This window comes from Chondrus crispus, genomic scaffold (assembly GCF_000350225.1).
Source record: "Chondrus crispus Stackhouse genomic scaffold, scaffold_213, whole genome shotgun sequence".
Lineage (NCBI taxonomy): Eukaryota > Rhodophyta > Florideophyceae > Gigartinales > Gigartinaceae > Chondrus > Chondrus crispus.
The window spans coordinates 20,882-37,428 of NW_005179087.1; the positions used below are offsets into that span (position 1 = coordinate 20,882).

Here is a 16,547-nt window from a genome sequence, read left to right on the forward strand (position 1 = left end):
TTTGACTCTGTTGGCTCTGCGCCACACACCTGGTGCGGTTTCATTGGATGTATTAATGAACCCGGTCCCATTAGCGCTCCTCATTGGCTCTTTAGGAATGGATGGCCATCGTTCCCAAGCATTTCCTCCGAGATTCACATTCCCACCCCGTACAGGGGCACAACCCTTGATCTCCAACGCGCTCTCTCTAGCCGTCAACCACCACAAATGCCCGACTTCCCTTCGCATTCGCCATTCATACTGTTCTCCCGTTCCCAATCCAACCATCCCTTCGCCCCTCCTATAAACTCTACCTGCTCCAACACCAGGTTCCCCGCCGCTTCTCTCGCCCATCGGTTTTCCCACACCCCACTCCTGATCACTTCTCATTCCCCACATCCACACTAACCAACCCTTCACCATGGTCACCGGCTTCGTACCCTGCGCCGCTCCCCTGCGCGCCACCACCCGCCAGACGGCCGCCGTGTCCGTTGTCTCCCGCTCTGCCAGCACCTTCGTTGCCCCCTCGCGCCGCGTCACGGCCCCCGCCGCCCCCGCCGCCCCCGTCCCCACCGTCCGCATGGCCACTGCCGCCGCCACCACCAAGAAGTCCATTAAGGACCTCAACCCCGCGGACATCGCCGGCAAACGCGTCCTTGTCCGCTGCGATCTCAACGTCCCGCTCGATGGCAAGACCATCACCGACGACACACGCATCCGCGCATCTGTCCCCACCATCAAGTTCCTCATGGAAGCCGGCGCAAAGGTCCTCCTCTCCTCCCATCTCGGCCGCCCCAAGGATGGTCCGGAGGATAAGTTCTCCCTCAGCCCCGTCGCCGCCCGCCTTACCCAACTGCTGGGCAAGGACGTTACCATGGCTCCAGATTGCATTGGTGACGGAGTCACAAAAATCGTGTCCGGCATGGCTAACGGTGATGTCACTCTTCTCGAGAACGTTCGCTTCTACAAGGAGGAGACGAAGAACGACCCTGACTTTGCTAAGAAACTTGCTGCTAACGCTGATTTTTTCGTCAACGATGCTTTTGGTACCGCCCATCGCGCCCATGGCTCGACCGCCGGTGTTACGGCGCATCTTAAACCCTCTGTTGCCGGCTTACTTCTGGAGAAGGAGCTTGCATACCTCGCAGGCACTGTGTCGGACCCCGCGCGCCCGTTTGCTGCAATTGTTGGTGGTTCCAAGGTATCTTCCAAGATTGGCGTTATCGACTCGCTTCTCCAGAAGGTTGACAAGCTCATCATTGGAGGCGGTATGGTCTTCACCTTCCTCAAAGCAAAGGGCCTCAACGTTGGTTCTTCCCTTGTTGAGGATGATAAGCTCGAGCTTGCGAGGGAGCTTGTCAAAACGGCCGAAGCCAAGGGTGTCTCCATCATCCTTCCCACTGACGTCGTCCTCGCTGACAAGTTCGCCGCTGATGCCAACACTCAGGTGACCTCTGTTGACTCTATCCCCGATGGATGGATGGGTCTGGACCAAGGAGAAGACAGCACAAAGCTCATTCAGAATGAGCTTAAGGAGTGCAAGACCGTAATCTGGAACGGGCCGATGGGTGTGTTTGAGATGGAGAAGTTCGCGAAGGGTACGTTCGCCATTGCTGACACATTAGCCGATCTCACTGAATCCGGCTGCATTACCATCATCGGTGGTGGTGACTCTGTCGCAGCTGTCGAGAAGGCTGGTCTGGCTGAGAAGATGTCCCATATCTCTACTGGTGGTGGTGCCTCGCTCGAGCTTTTGGAAGGAAAGGTGCTTCCTGGCGTGGCTGCTTTGGATGACAATTAGATAGAAGTAATAAACTTTTCTAATCATTTTGCATTAAGACCTTGTTACCTCTTGACATCTATGTGAAGTATCCCGTCGAAACATATCCTAATCCGACACAAGATATTTGAACTAAAACTCGTATCTTAGTTCCACAACTATTTTAGAAAAGACCAGCTTTCAGTTCCATAGTAGAAACTGCTCTCATATCTCCACGATATTTTCCTTCACAGATAACGTCTTTGCGAACGGCACAAACAGATTTCGGCTTTCGTCTGATGTGCATGCCTTGTGAATGTGGACTTCACAGGGCGTAGAGTTGTGCGGTGGGCAGATATTTCCGCACTACAGCTTCTTTTGCGTCTACCTAAATATATGATCATGAAAACGATAACCAATGGATGCGATGTGTGCAAATGCAAACAGCCAACTCCAAATGCTGCGCTGGACACGTGTATCTTGTTACAGTACAGAGAAGTCTTGCACGTCCCAAGATCTGTGTCGGCGAGACAGGTCTGAGTGGATCAAAAATGACTACAGCGGCCGGATCTACAGTAACTTTTGGTAAAGTAGCAAAAGCAGTGCATGTGTGCCGTATCTGATCCGACGCTTTCCGTGCTCATTGGGACCAGCGCGACAAACTGAAGCCTGGGCAGTCCGGATGGCGTCTGTATGGAAAGAGCTTGTGCCGACAGCGTCTCGTTGAGGGGAGCAATGGCGCCACCAATTTGAGCAGATTTTTCATAGGCAAGAAACTGCGACGCAGAATACAACTGCATTCTGTGGAAAAGCCGCATTGCCATCTAAGAACAAGATCGCAAAATGAAGACGGGGAAATCGTTGCGTGGGGTGGCGAGAATTCTGCAAGCTTCAGCCAAGGCCCGAAGCAAGTATATCCAGCTCGATGCGTTGGGCTCTAGCACTCGAACAATACAGACTATGTGTTTCCCGAACTGGAGCAAACACAACATTCTGTGGAGTTTAGCGACAAGGTCCGGTCACTGGAGAAGCAGTGGTATGCATCTTAAATCATCTCGAGGATTAACATATGTATCTCATCACTTTTGTCTGGCCCCAGGCGAGGTCGAAAAGTATTTGGAACACCAAAATCTCAAGTTCCGCCAAACAGATGAGCACGCAATAGTCGCAGAATGCCCGTGTTGCCCGCCGATAAATGGAAAGGCTGATAACATGTACAAGTTGTATATTGTACGAGAGTCTGGCGTTTTTAAGTGTCACCGATGCAGCACGCACGGGTCCTGGTTTGATTTTCGAAAAAGGGTTGGATACGGGCCTTCGCTTTTTTCTCCTATGGAGACGAAAGTGGACAAGAAAAAGAAACCCTCACGTTCTTCCGGAGAAACAAATGCCACTCAACAGCAGGTGTTTCCCAAGAGCGAGAACCAGGAAAAATATGTCCAGGGGCTCTGGTACAAATACCCATCTGCGAGGGAGTATCTAAAGAACGAACGAGGCCTAGACGATGCAGTGCTCAAAAAATACGGTGTTGGTGCCGCGCACTTTCCAATGACAGATGACCGAGGAGGAAGCAGTCAATTGTGTATCACATTTCCAATGTACGATGAAGATGAGCAGCTAGTGCGGCACAAGATTAGATCTATAGAAACGAAACGAGGAATGAGAATGAACCCGAAAGGGGGGGGTTGGGGTTTGTTTGGGCTCAATTCTGTGCCGCACGATGCTGATAGCATCGTCTTGACTGAGGGGGAGCTGGACGCCTTGAGTGTCCACCAAGCCACTGGGCGACCAGCTCTGAGTCTACCGAATGGTGCTAGCTCTCTCCCAATTGCGCTGTTGCCTGCACTTGAAAGGTTCAAAGATATATTCCTTTGGATGGATGAGGACGTTGCTGGACAGGATGGCGCCACGCAATTCTCGCGAAAGCTTGGTATCAAACGGTGTCGATCAGTTCGTGGTGTGGGGAGCAAGGATGCAAACGATGCATTGCGCCAGGGAAAAGACCTTGACAGTTTCATCCAATCCGCACAGGTCGTTCCCCATAAGGGTCTCATATCATTCGCGGATATGCGTGACGATGTGTTCTATGAACTGGCGAACGTGCGCGAGCTCAAAGGTCTACAAAGCCGTTCATTACCCAGGTTGAACAACTTTTTGTCGGGACATAGGCGTGGAGAGCTGACAATTTTCTCCGGACATACTGGTGTAGGGAAAACTACAATACTCTCTCAGCTCGCTCTTGACTATTGCATGCAAGGTGTACCGACCCTGTGGGGTTCTTTTGAAGTCGGGAATGTTCGTCTGGCTACCCGTATCTTGCGACAATTTCACAGTGCCCACGAACCCCGATCGCCTCTACTTGAGAATTTCGATGAGTGGGCAGACCGCTTATCGCAACTTCCACTGTATTTCATGCGCTACCACGGCTCGAATGAAGTGGAGCGTGTGATTGAAGCAATGGAGTACGCCAACTATGTTTATGACTGTTCGCATGTAGTTTTGGACAATTTGCAGTTCATGACGAGCGGTCAAGGTGGGCAAGGCAAGGACCGTTTTGCGGTATTGGATAACGCAGTAGGGCAAATCCGCGAATTCTGCACAGTACGAAATGCACACGTCTCGCTAGTTGTTCATCCTAGGAAAGAAGATGATGACATGAAGATTATGACGTCCAGCGTTTTTGGGAGCGCGAAAGCAACTCAAGAAGCAGACAACGTGGTCATTCTACAAAAGACGTCTGACGGACCTGTCTTAGACATTAGAAAAAACCGGTTTGATGGAACTTTGGGTGCCGTACAACTCAAATTTGATTCCAAGAAGCTTCTTTTTGAGGAGTTAGGGACTAGCGGAGCATGGGCGCTTCCGAAGGATGAAGTGAGTGAACGCGAAACGGAGAAATGGCCGGGTGGACTGAACGAGACTGGAGTTGGCCAAGGTCGGGACAAGCGTAAATCAATGCTCAAGCCGAAGGGAGGGAAACTAGGACAGAAGCTTGAGGCTTGGCGCAACAATCAAAAGGCTAAAGAGGGCAGATGAGGGGTCGACTGTTTGTGTGACGGAGACAAACACTCACCCGTCGTGGGGTTAACGCCTATGCTGCTGGAGGAGCCGTTTCTGACATACAGGGACAAGAGCAGAATTCGGCCTTGTGTGAAGAGCGCGTGGGCGAGGAGTGAGGCTAGTTGCTTTTCACTTGCTTGGCACGCCATTCACTCTCCCTATCATGTCTTGTCTTACCATCAGTCTGTCTCGAGAGGAAAAATGCTTGCGGTAGCTCAAATAAATTCAATACTGTACAGGAGGCGGTTTCTACGCTTTTCGTTGAGATGCACGTCGATGCTAAGAAGGCTTGGTGCAGAAGGAAGAGCGTTTCCAGATTTTAAGAAGGATGCTCTTTCAGGAAAAGCAGAGGTTTGCGGTCCTTCGATAAAGGAACTCCGTGTGCGAGAGGAGCATTACTTTCTTCACACTGCTGTGATTGACAACAAGGAAACGTGATGCTGCTCGAACAAAGAATGTCGCGCATGGAGTATGGAGCGCAGCTGCACATATGGTAGAATAATTTAAACTTATTATTTTAATATAAATGCGATACCGTACAACTGTAAGACATCACTTATTTTGATCCAGTGCCGCAAGCGTAGGTGCTCCACCAATTTTCTTTAACGTACTGCGAAACTGCGAGAAAGGGACTTGACCTCCAAGGGCAAAATGAGAGGACGTTTCTCTTGTCTAGTGCTGATAATGCGTATGAGTGAGGAGCGGGGACATCGCTTGCAAACGGATGGAAAATAACGACATAGATGCATTTTGCTGTTGGAAACAGTAAGTGACGACAACTGGACCGAGGAGGCGTGTGCTATCTCTACTCCATGGGGATTGCTTGTAGATAAGTGGATGTGCAACAAGAGGACAGCTCGCATCCGAGTTAAAGCCAAGTGTCATGTTAGAATGGAATTTGCATGAATATATCTAGTACAGCGTTAGAATGAGATATCAGTGCTTGAAAGAGCAACAAATCTAGGGGATTATTGGAGAAGATGCGGACTTGCAAAGTAAGAGGGCGAGAGAATGGGATTGATTTGTATATAGTGCAGGGCACGTCGACATAAAGAGAGAAGAATTTGAGTGTAGCAAGGCATCTCGGAGCTCGAGTTTACTACTCTACAGACACGTCGAGGTTTAAGCTGCACTGTAGTGAAGATATTGCAGTTACAACGTACAGGAGACGTGCGAAAGATGTCAGATTCGGTCCAGCACAAACAGGGAAGAGTATATTTCACAATGTGAGGAGGTCTACCGCGACAGTGGGAAACTCTGCTGAGCGTGCAGCATTCATACATAAAATGCTTGACAGAACAGTCGCTAATGTGAATGAAACAGGCGTTCATACTGTACAGTCATTGCAGTGAGGTAGGCACGTGCCAAGCCGCACTTGCATAGGCTCGGCGAGATATATGCATGTACTAACATGCGATAGCCTGCGTCTTGTAGAACTGGCACGAGTGCCGGACCAACGCCGCATGGGTGTGAATATGCCACCTCTGGCAATTGCCAACTTGAGCACATGTGGCAGGAACAAGGAGTATTCAACTGGTACGTCTGCATTGGGTAGTGCGCCTTGGGCGCCCTATGATTGGACAGTCGCCTCATTTTCCTTGCACTCCATTGGCCGAATATACTCCCAAGATCCATAGGGAAATAAATATCTTTTTTTCTTAAAGTCTCAATTAAATATTTACCTCTTAAAAAGTCCAGATAGCAAAAGAATGACCTATACTTATGATATGAGTCGCCCCCAAAAGTGCTTCTCAGCGTTCCTCCCCAGGACTAATCCATTGCATCCTCCGCTGCTCCGTACTACATAACTGAACTTCACTCTAGCCTTTGTCGCCTTCTTCCGGCGACATCGACAACGACCTGCCTCTCAATTGAACACACTATTGCAGGTCCCTCCCATCGTTATTGCGAATTTTTTCCCAATCCACAATGACCCCAGCCTTCGCTCCATCGCTCCCCCTTCCATCCCGCGACCGCGCGACCCTGCGCGCACGTCTCTCCCACACCCGCGCCCCTGTCGCGGTCTTAGGCGAGGCCCCCCGACCCGTCTCCGCCCCAATCTCCCATCCATGGACCCCGTCCAGCTGGCGCACACGCCGCGCCTTGCAGCAACCCACCTACCCTGATCAGGAACATCTCGCCCGCGTGGAGAACACTATCTCACATCTCCCAGCCCTCGTCTCTCCTGGAGAGATGCGCGCACTTAAGGCTCAACTCGGTAACGTCGCGCTTGGGCACGGCTTCGTCCTGCAGGGCGGCGATTGTGCTGAGAGCTTAGAGGAAACCTCTGAGGGCGTTACCGATAACATTCGCGCCCTCTTCAAGATGGCCGTCGTACTCATGTGGGGCTCCCAGGAACCCGTAGTTAAGATCGGCCGCTTGGCAGGACAGTATGGAAAGCCGAGGAGTGCGGATACTGAAGTGATTGATGGCGTTGAGCTTCCTAGTTACAGAGGAGAGGTGAGTGAATTCTACCATACTAATTCTTTCCTCTACTTGTGGAAGTTGAACTTTTGTTTGGATACTAACACGTTTCTATCTTTATGTCGCATTGGATTTATGATGTAGAACATTAACGGTGCACCGTTCACTCCGGAGGCGCGAATTCCCGACCCCAACCGAATGTTGCTGGCTTACAATAGGAGTGCAGGAACGACGAATCTTGTCCGCGCCCTAGCATCGGGTGGTTTCGGGGACCTCAAACGCGTCAAAGAGTGGGGTATGGACTGGTCGATGGGGACGGCCAAGGGTCGTGAGTACATGGCCACGGCCGAGCGTATTGCGGAGTCGCTTCATTTCATGGAGACTTGCGGTGTGAGCCCGCAGCAACCTGTTATGACCTCTACCGATGTCTTCACTTCCCATGAAGGCTTGCTTCTCCCTTATGAACAAGCTCTTACAAGGATGGATGAGGAGACTGGCGAGTGGTACGATTGCAGCGGCCATTTCATATGGATTGGGGAACGGACAAGGGAAATTGAGGATGCCCATGTGCAGTTTGCAAAGGGGATTGCCAACCGTAAGTTTATCACCCCGACGTTCTGGCGTCCTTTGTGAAATGCGAAGCTGTGTATTTGACAATCTGGACTAACCTTTTTACCTGGTTGCGACCCTTTCGTTGGCCTCTTTTTATGTCACGTAGCTATCGGTGTGAAGGCTGGCCCAACCATGAAGCCAGAAGAGCTTTTGCGTTTGTGCGATGAGTTGAACCCTACCAATGAACCCGGGCGACTCACAGTCATCACTCGAATGGGGGCTGGTAAGATTTTGCAAGGACTGCCGCCTCTTGTGCGAGCGATCAAGCGAGAAGGACGCCATGTCGTCTGGGTATCTGACAGTATGCACGGAAACACGTTCAAGGCGGACTCCGGCTTCAAGACGCGATCCTGGAACCGAATAATGACTGAGGTTCGCGGCTTCTTCGCGGTGCATGAGGCCGAGGGAACAAAGGCGGGCGGTCTGCATTTCGAAATGACCGGCAAGGAAGTGACTGAGTGCGTTGGAGGTACGCGCAAAATCAAGGCTGAAGATCTCTCTCAAAGGTACGAGAGCCTGTGCGACCCCCGGCTAAACCAGTCTCAGGCTTTGGAAATGGCTTTTGAAGCTGCAGAAATTCTTCGTAGCCAGCGACGAAACCATTAATAGTTAGTTCGTTTTCCATTTTTTAACCGATGCAAGTTAAGGGTGTTGCTACTTGCTTGGGATTCTTGTCATTGGTTTAGAGGATGAGTCGTGAGAGAACTCACTCGGGCAAGCAGACGGGAGCGCAAGTGCACGTGACGATTTGGCAGAAAATCTTAGCAGGATGTGCTCCCAAGGAGTGCACTTGCGAGTCGCATTGTTGGATGTAGAATATTCTCATCAAAGAAATGGTGTTGATTGGTCCCTTACAATCCTGACAGACTGTAGTCGTGTGTTGATTCGCAGAGTGAAACCCTTCAAGGCAAATCCCCAAAGCCAATGGTCGAGCACGGCCTAGCACTGACCTGTATGCGGCGGAGGTGACCTCCAACTTCTCCCTCTCAGGATTTGTTGGATGCGATACAAGCCAAGTAAACGTAACACGATTTGTTGGACCTGTGACATTTGTTTCCCCAACTAGCTCTTTTTGAGTCCCGCCGACTTTGCGGAGTGTGTCGACACCCTTCTAATAACGGCACAAGGGCATTGATCATATTCTTCATTGGTGATCTAGAATTCAAACAACCCGTATCCTCAGAATTACCGCTCATGGCCGCACTCATCGCAGGCACATCCGGGATCCTCGTGTGCGGCTTGGTGCTGACTGCGCTCCCGCTCGCGAAGAAGAAGAACCTTCGTGGCTCTCGCGGAAAAATGTGGACGTCAGCCAATCTTAACCCGCATGTGGGGCAAGAGCCGATATACTGCCGATTGTGCGACGGTGAGGGAACCATTCCCTGCACGCTATGCAACAAAACGGGTATCCTCGCCAGGGGGGGCTTTGCAAAGCGCAACACTATACGTGTGCCTTCGCTAGTCGGCTCGAAATGGACAAGCGTGTCAGCGATAGACGGGAAATGGCGCCACTTTTTGTGCACAGCGAAAAAGGGAAAGAACACGAAGGATGGAATTGCCATATTGTCGAGCACGTGTGGACCGGTGGAGAATAGGATTCGGATTGAAGTGCCGCTGAAAGAGCTGAAGACCAGGGAAATGTGGGAAGGGGGTTGGACGACACTTAACGATATTAGGGGGGCCGCCGGTGTGGCGGGCACTACGTGTTCGGCATGTAGGGGGCTTAAAGCAGTGATGTGTCCTAGATGTGATGGCCTTGGACAAGTGGGATTATGACGACAAGGACTGGACATTGCTTTTTTTTTACAACCCAACGGAGATCGGCGCTTGCCATGCCATTAATTTGAAAGCTACAGAGTAGCTAGTCTCTACAGCTTCCAGTCAATGACATCCTGGTCAGTGCGGGTAAGGAATTCATTTGCTTGAGAGAAATGTTTGTTTCCAAACCATCCACCTCTGTTTGCGGAAAGTGGGCTCGGGTGTACACAAGTCAATACGCAATGCTTCTTCCTATTAATAGAAGCGCCCTTCTTCTTCGCGTATCCACCCCATAGCATGAAGACGATACCAGGGCCTTTTCGATGGTTGAGCGCTTGTACAACGGCGTCGGTAAACCGCTCCCAGCCCCTTCCTTTATGTGAGTTGGGTTCACTAGACACGACAGTGAGAACCGAATTAAGCAGAAGCACACCCTGATTTGCCCACTTCTCAAGACAGCCGCTCCTGGGTCGAGTAAACCCGGGAATATCCTTTTCTAACTCCGCAAAGATGTTTATGAGAGACGGGGGCGGGCGAACACCGTCCTGGACGGAGAAACACATGCCATGGGCCTGCCTAGGCCCATGATAAGGGTCCTGTCCGATGATGACGACGCGCGTCCTTGCAAAAGAGGAATGATTGAAGGCTGAAAAGACTTTTTCAGGCGGTGGGAAAATGGTTTTCGCGTTACGTTCCGCAGCGACGAACTCGGCGAGCGACTTCCAGAAGGGCTCGTTGAGCGTGTTGGACAAGGCCTTCCTCCAGGACGGTTCGAGGGAGGCGCCAAACGCGGGTTTTGATGTGGCGTTACTGTTGGCACGGGCGAGGAGCTTTGCGCGGGCAGCGGCGCGGTTGGCCTCGATGCGGGCCTTGACGTCTGGGGCGAGGGTCTGAAGCTTGAGCTCTTGGGCGGCCTTCGGGGAGAGGGCCGAGGCGCGCTTGGTGGTCTTGGAGATGGAGGCAGCGGGGGACGGTTTCTTGAAAAAGGAGGTGATGCTCTTCTGCATGTCGGAGTTGCAGTGGGAGAAGCGGGGTGGAGGGCATGGGAGGAAAACTCTGGCTCTACGGGGCCGGAGGGGTGCGGGAGTGGGAGGAGCGTGAATGCTCGCGGTTTCGAGACTAGTTTTTAAGACATGGAAGGAACCTGGCACGATTTGTGTGGGTTGAAGTATGGTTTATGGTTTCATATTTGGCGGCAAAATTTGCGCCGAGATTTACAAGCGTCAGGTGAACACGTGTCGTCGTAGCACGGAAGTTGCGACGTTCTCGGTCTGTCTGCACGAAGTGTGTGCATGTGGGCGAAGTCGTTAGGCCTTGCAGGTTTAGCAATCATAAGGCATCAGCCTTCCATGAGTTGGGCTGGTTCAGAATCTACATGACCCATTGCGGATGTTTCCCTAACGTAGATAGGCGAGGGTCTACCCGCTAGTTATGGCATGACTGATAATGGGAGAGTATTTGTAAACCCGGGAACCAGTGCGACTGAAGCTGGACTTTTTAGTGTGCAACTGCTGGTCGCGGCCTCAAAAACGAATGGAGAATGACAGATCGCACATTCCTCGACACTACTCGACGGGTCGTCGTCCACAGATCGCACACATGTCACCGCATTACAGCACATGTAGTGCAGTATAAATATGACCAGAATAGTACGACGAAGTAAAAGTGAGGGGACATCGGTCTCCCGTTCTAATTCTAACAGAGAACAATATAAACAGTTTGCGTTGGACGCGAGTACTGTACCGCATACGAACAGAGTGCGAATCGCAAATAATTACAGCCCTCGTCGGCGACGAGGGCTGTAATTATTGGCGACGAGTCGTCGCCCACGTCTTTGCGGGTCTTTGCATGGTACGGGCTGATTTTGCCAAAAGAGCGCACGTCCCGGCACTTAAAAAGGAGAAACGAACAAATATCGGGCTGTTCTGGGCTTCCCTACTGTACAACACTTCACTGCGCGGAGAGTTTACCATTCGGGACTCTTGACGTTTCGGTTGATCTTTGGTAACACCGGCATATCCCTAGTATTTTTTATGTACGATGTATCGTACATAACGTCCCTATTTGAAGCACATTCATTCTACCATTCCTCCGCAACAAATGTCCCAATCCCATTGGTAAGTCATTCGCCGTTACAAGTGGGCTCTTATGAGCAATCCACGTGTTCATTTCTGGGAAAGACCCAGAAATGATCGTGTTAAGGTGTGAATTGAGTGAATCCAGACTACAGTACGACTTTCGTAAGCAAACCTGCTCTAGCGCTTCAGCTGAAGTTTCTCGAAACCCTCTTCCATCTTATCCCATCTTCACGTATCCTTCAGCATCTTCTTTCCCAATGGCAGAAGTGCTCCCATCCAATGACTCCACCGAAGCACCAGGAGAACTCATAAGCGCCAACCAACCGCCCGCTTCAACAGAACTACCGGGAACTACCACACCTCTACAATCCGCAGGCAATAATGAGACACCAGCAGATGGTGCAGGCGCAAACGGCATCCCTGCTCCAACAACGCCACACGTTTATGTCGTGCGATCGACAGCACGTGGGAGAGGGAGAGGACGGGGAAGGCGTAGGGGTCGCGGAAGGGGTTCGATAAGACGTGCCACCCGCAACAGCCAAGTAAATGCGTTAACACCATGTGATAGATGGAGAATAAAAGCTGTAGTGGGAGAAAGAATTCAAATGGACAACGTTTTCCTTTCAAATGCTTTAACGGAACGCGCTCGTTTATTCTGTCGATCAGCGTTGGATCACATGCATACGGACATGAATGTGAGACGTTTGGATCATTCTAGAACAAGTCACATTGTGCTTCTATGTGAGAAAGTGCTGCACAAATGTTTGGACTGGACAAATGAGAGCATTGTACTTAAAAATCTGAGCATGAGTCCTCTTCGAATGTCCGACATGTACAGCTTTCTGGGTGTGTTTGTTTTCTCGCAATGCTCTGGTTTCAGCCTAGCTAAGAGCTTATTTTTTCTGAGCAAACTGGATTGTCCCGTTCGTACACTACAGCTGGTTCGGTTCATCAGTTCGAAAATTCTCGCCTTTTCAGCGACCGGAAGAGGCGATCAAGGTGAGTCCGTTTGGAACTCGCAACGGGACCAAACCGTCCATTTGTCAGAGTTCGAGCAAGCGGCTTATCGTATGTCCTGTAAAGTGTTCTTATCTCGTGGACACACGTTTGCGACTCTGGATGATGATCTATACGGCACACGGGCCATTGACAATCAAGTCAAAACTTTAAGCGCACGAAAGGCCGATAAAGAAGGGCACACTGTAGATGCTATCGCCGACGCATTATTCAGGACAACGCTGATGGTGCGGTTTCGCCGGCGTGGGGAACCGCAAACTGTCAACGTCGAGAAACTATTTGACGCGATGTTGGAGACACGTGGAGAGCAAACATTGACTGGCTTTTTGGTAACAGCGGACAGGGGTTATGGGAAATTTGAGATGCTTGAAGGGCTGGGAATGAGAGGGATCGGCTTCATGTTTATTATGCCTGAGCATTTGCTGAAGTGCCATCCGTTTGTGAGACGCTCCTATTTTATTGCGACAAGACATGACCTAGAGGAAGACAATGCGGCAAGTACTGTAGATGGAGACGATTCAATTGCTGGCAATGGATTTGATTTCGGTGCTGACGTTTACGATCGAGATGCTGCCCTCGTCATTGATGACAGCCCCGACAAGGGGCCTTTAAGCAAATACGCAGAGAAAGCGTTCTGAAGTGAGAACAATACATCAAGACAGACGGTCACAGCTGTTGCCGGAAGGGAGAGGGGAACGAACAAGTTTTCAAAAGTGTTGTGCTTCGCATACTGCCTTCCCGGCAGGCTTTCATCGTTATTGAAGTGTTGGGTAGCTGTTCCGCGGGCGTTGTTGCAGCGCAATCTTTTGTTTAGTAAGCGTTTCAGTGACGGACGGCTCGTCATACCGCAACAAGGGTCAATAGAGACGAAGGATCTCAAAGAGTTGCACTGCATTTCTGCTTGCAAAGTTTTGACGATAGACCAACGTTGCGCGGACTGGTTTATTTTGAGGCAATTCCGCATAACAGGCACTATCGCTGGGGAGACATTACTGGCTGATGAGCATGTTTGCTCTCTTCTTGGATTACAAACAAACCCAACAGCAGAACATCGGACATCGTCGGTGAAATTTAGGAACCTTGCAAGCTCTTGGTTTACTTCTGCGTGCTCAAGTTAAGCGATGATCCGAAGAACGGTGAATGAGAAAGCAGTACTGAAAGCGTTACTGAACAAAGAGTTCATTTTGGGACTGCAAGAATGCGGGATGTTGGCTGATAAAGAAAACCCCTGGATGGCGTGTTCCCCTGACGGAATCGCTCTGATTGACATCCAAAGGACTGCCTTTGCTGATTCCACCCGAACAGAACAATCTGCTAAGATTTCATGCATTGAGATCAAGACCAGTGTGTGTCCGTCCTCTCTTGCAAGATCGCTAATGAACGCAAGTGTTAACTTGGTATGCGCTAAGATTGGAGATGAAAATTTCAAACAGCGTATTCCTCGAGAACACACTGGACAGCTGATGCAGCAGATTGTTATCACTAGGACAAACTATTGCCTTTACGTGGCTTGTTCGGAGTCAGCCCTCTTGTCATGCACTTTAGTTTATGTGCCAGATTCTGCGGTACAAAGCTTCTGAACATCACTGAAAACAAATGCCGAGCCGCTCGTTGCATGGGCGCATGAAGATTCCCCGTCTGTGCCTTCCTTCGTAGATGCTGAAACCAAGAAATTGGTCAGAGACAGGCTGCCGTTTTGGAAACTCGCCAATGACCACGTCACTCAAAACGATACGTTCATTCCACTTTGCTTTTCAAACATGGCATGCAAGCCATTTACTGGAAAACCAAAGGTGGAGTGGATGGAAGTGCACAAGCTTGGGCCATTCTACGGAGTCCTACGTCCACTATGAAATGAGAGCAAAAGGTCGTTAGTCAGACATTGAAGACTTTAGTTGTCAACGCATTTATTGGCTGGAGGTTCGCAGAAAAGAAGGATCTCGTGGACTACGGCGAGCGCTTTCAGAATTGGACGTCATTCCGAAGCGCTCTAAACAGTATCGGATCTTTGGCTGACTTTTGTGCTGACGCTTCTGTGGAACTACTAATCTATGCCGACTCGATAGCACGTCGCGAAGATGAAGAACCTAGTGGTGCTAACCAGAATGATACAACAATACAGGGAGGGGAAGCGGCAAGGCTGCGTGAACTTGCCAAGAAGCGAAGGCGCAATAAAATTCAGTTCTTTAATAGCGACGATGGGATAAAGCTGAGACTAAACGTTCCCGGACACTGCCAAAAGCAGATGAAAAATGAGCGTTGGTGCTCTCTTTGCGGCATGAACCGCGTTTCGGATGGAGGATTTCGAGGTCACTGGTAATGCTTTAGATGCTCGCATTGTGATTTCCATCTATGCATACGTACTTATGCCAGATTCCGTAGGTCGTGTTGGGATTTATGGCACTCAAACAAGCGCCTAGAACCCCGACAAGAGTCGAGATCATCATGTTGCCGCTCACCATCAAGTCAGGGTGGCACATCCTGTCTGACAACGCCAACAGAGGTGCGCACCCGGCGCCGGCGTCGTTCTGTTGACTCTGAAGATCGATCTGCTAGGCTTCGGGCTCGTACGAGTTAGTTGTGGGAAAGAACAGGCATTTGTTTGTGCCTTCTTATGTACCATATATCGTACATAGCGAAAAAAGCAATACATTTGCGTGCCTCTAGACCCGATTTTTACCAGTAGAATTGATCGACATGTAGATGTCCTTCGGTAATGAAGTCTTGCATACCGTTTCTTCACACGCCTTGGCGTTGCTCCGTGACCCCAGAACTGGGAACAAATGATGCCGGGCTGAACTCTGCGAGTGTGAACTTTAATGTACGATACATCGTACATAAAATAAAATATTAGGGATATGTATTGTACAGTATGGCACGTGGCGGCAAATATCGTGATTCTTCCATTGACAAGAACAATCCAGGGTCCACTTTTTCAAAGATTTACAGCTGAACGAGTCCCCTAATGACCATACATACAGAAAATTACATCAACTGTACCCGTCGATGATTGGATGCCGTCTTTGATAAGCCAGCTCCACACGTGTCGGCCGTTTCCGGTTGCGAGGGATTGGAAACGCTCTCGAGAAATATGAGAAATTTCAGTTGTGCGAGATCTGTCGTATGTTACGTAGAAGGTAAACGTGGGAACATTGAACGTGGGAGCTGCACGATTGCGGGGGAGTTTCCCATTTGTTGTTTAGTGATCCCTGAGGAGACGTGACATGGCTATCCGGCCCCCTATTGGTCCCGATCCTGCAAGTGCACCCAAAAAGAGGTCACCGCATTGTCACCCTTTTCGCCGTCTCCTCATCAAGGTCGCTGCATGGCAGGACCACAGCGCACGGCTGCGGTTCATGTATGTACCTCGACCAACCAGGTATCTACCGCTTCTCCCTTCCTATTTTGGATTCGAAATCCCCCTATCCAAACGCACAGCTATTTGTCCTACCCCTTTTGCCCATGTCCTTGCCCAAGGATAAAAGCCCTCGACTCCTTTCCTCCCCCGCATCCTCCCCCTCATGGTCCTTACCATTCGACATTGAAAGCTTCACGCTGCCGATCGCCACCCCAAATCATCTCCCAAACAGTGTTTGCGATGCCGCAACGAACCGCAGAGCAACCACGCCGCTCGGCCCGAGCGAAGCGCAAACCTGATGTTTTGAATTTGGCACCAGAGCCCCGGCGCTGGAAGAAGTCGAAAGAGGCCTCCATTGCCGATCGCCTCGCAAAATCTCCGGCTGTCAGGTCCCTAACGACTAAAAAGTCTTCGACCAGCACTTACGTGCCGTCAAAATACACTCTCTTTCTAGACGGCGATTTTGACGCCGTCCACTGGAGACCCATCGAATCGACTGAGA

At 50.5% G+C, this 16,547-nt stretch overlaps 10 protein-coding genes; 7 read left to right on the forward strand and 3 right to left on the reverse strand.

Annotated features, from left to right (window-relative positions):
* Positions 1-400: 400 nt before the first annotated feature.
* Positions 401-1,780, forward strand: CHC_T00004105001 (hypothetical protein). Its single transcript, XM_005715344.1, has one exon. It carries the CDS (start codon positions 401-403, stop codon positions 1,778-1,780), a length of 1,380 nt encoding a protein of 459 aa, XP_005715401.1.
* Positions 1,781-2,283: 503 nt separating this feature from the next.
* On the reverse strand, positions 2,284-2,562 carry CHC_T00004106001 (hypothetical protein). The gene has a single exon (XM_005715345.1). The coding sequence runs from the start codon at positions 2,560-2,562 to the stop codon at positions 2,284-2,286; it is 279 nt and encodes a 92-aa protein (XP_005715402.1).
* Positions 2,563-2,581: 19 nt separating this feature from the next.
* Positions 2,582-5,337, forward strand: CHC_T00004107001 (hypothetical protein). XM_005715346.1 is given in 2 exon segments: positions 2,582-4,774; positions 4,775-5,337. 1 exon segment carries the CDS (start codon positions 2,582-2,584, stop codon positions 4,772-4,774), a length of 2,193 nt encoding a protein of 730 aa, XP_005715403.1. The 3' UTR covers positions 4,775-5,337.
* A 1,302-nt stretch (positions 5,338-6,639) lies between these two features.
* CHC_T00009382001 (3-deoxy-7-phosphoheptulonate synthase) lies at positions 6,640-8,879 on the forward strand. XM_005715347.1 is given in 5 exon segments: positions 6,640-6,727; positions 6,728-7,258; positions 7,367-7,817; positions 7,941-8,440; positions 8,441-8,879. 3 exon segments carry the CDS (start codon positions 6,728-6,730, stop codon positions 8,438-8,440), a joined length of 1,482 nt encoding a protein of 493 aa, XP_005715404.1. The 5' UTR covers positions 6,640-6,727; the 3' UTR covers positions 8,441-8,879.
* A 149-nt stretch (positions 8,880-9,028) lies between these two features.
* Positions 9,029-9,610, forward strand: CHC_T00004108001 (hypothetical protein). Its single transcript, XM_005715348.1, has one exon. The coding sequence runs from the start codon at positions 9,029-9,031 to the stop codon at positions 9,608-9,610; it is 582 nt and encodes a 193-aa protein (XP_005715405.1).
* A 9-nt stretch (positions 9,611-9,619) lies between these two features.
* CHC_T00004109001 (hypothetical protein) lies at positions 9,620-10,599 on the reverse strand. XM_005715349.1 is given in 2 exon segments: positions 9,620-9,702; positions 9,703-10,599. The coding sequence occupies 1 exon segment, from the start codon at positions 10,597-10,599 to the stop codon at positions 9,703-9,705; it is 897 nt and encodes a 298-aa protein (XP_005715406.1). The 3' UTR covers positions 9,620-9,702.
* A 163-nt stretch (positions 10,600-10,762) lies between these two features.
* On the forward strand, positions 10,763-11,097 carry CHC_T00004110001 (hypothetical protein). XM_005715350.1 is given in 2 exon segments: positions 10,763-10,903; positions 10,904-11,097. The coding sequence occupies 1 exon segment, from the start codon at positions 10,763-10,765 to the stop codon at positions 10,901-10,903; it is 141 nt and encodes a 46-aa protein (XP_005715407.1). The 3' UTR covers positions 10,904-11,097.
* A 683-nt stretch (positions 11,098-11,780) lies between these two features.
* On the forward strand, positions 11,781-13,325 carry CHC_T00004111001 (hypothetical protein). The gene has a single exon (XM_005715351.1). The coding sequence runs from the start codon at positions 11,781-11,783 to the stop codon at positions 13,323-13,325; it is 1,545 nt and encodes a 514-aa protein (XP_005715408.1).
* Positions 13,326-14,397: 1,072 nt separating this feature from the next.
* Positions 14,398-14,562, forward strand: CHC_T00004112001 (hypothetical protein). The gene has a single exon (XM_005715352.1). The coding sequence runs from the start codon at positions 14,398-14,400 to the stop codon at positions 14,560-14,562; it is 165 nt and encodes a 54-aa protein (XP_005715409.1).
* A 586-nt stretch (positions 14,563-15,148) lies between these two features.
* On the reverse strand, positions 15,149-15,526 carry CHC_T00004113001 (hypothetical protein). The gene has a single exon (XM_005715353.1). It carries the CDS (start codon positions 15,524-15,526, stop codon positions 15,149-15,151), a length of 378 nt encoding a protein of 125 aa, XP_005715410.1.
* Between the last annotated feature and the right edge of the window lie 1,021 nt (positions 15,527-16,547).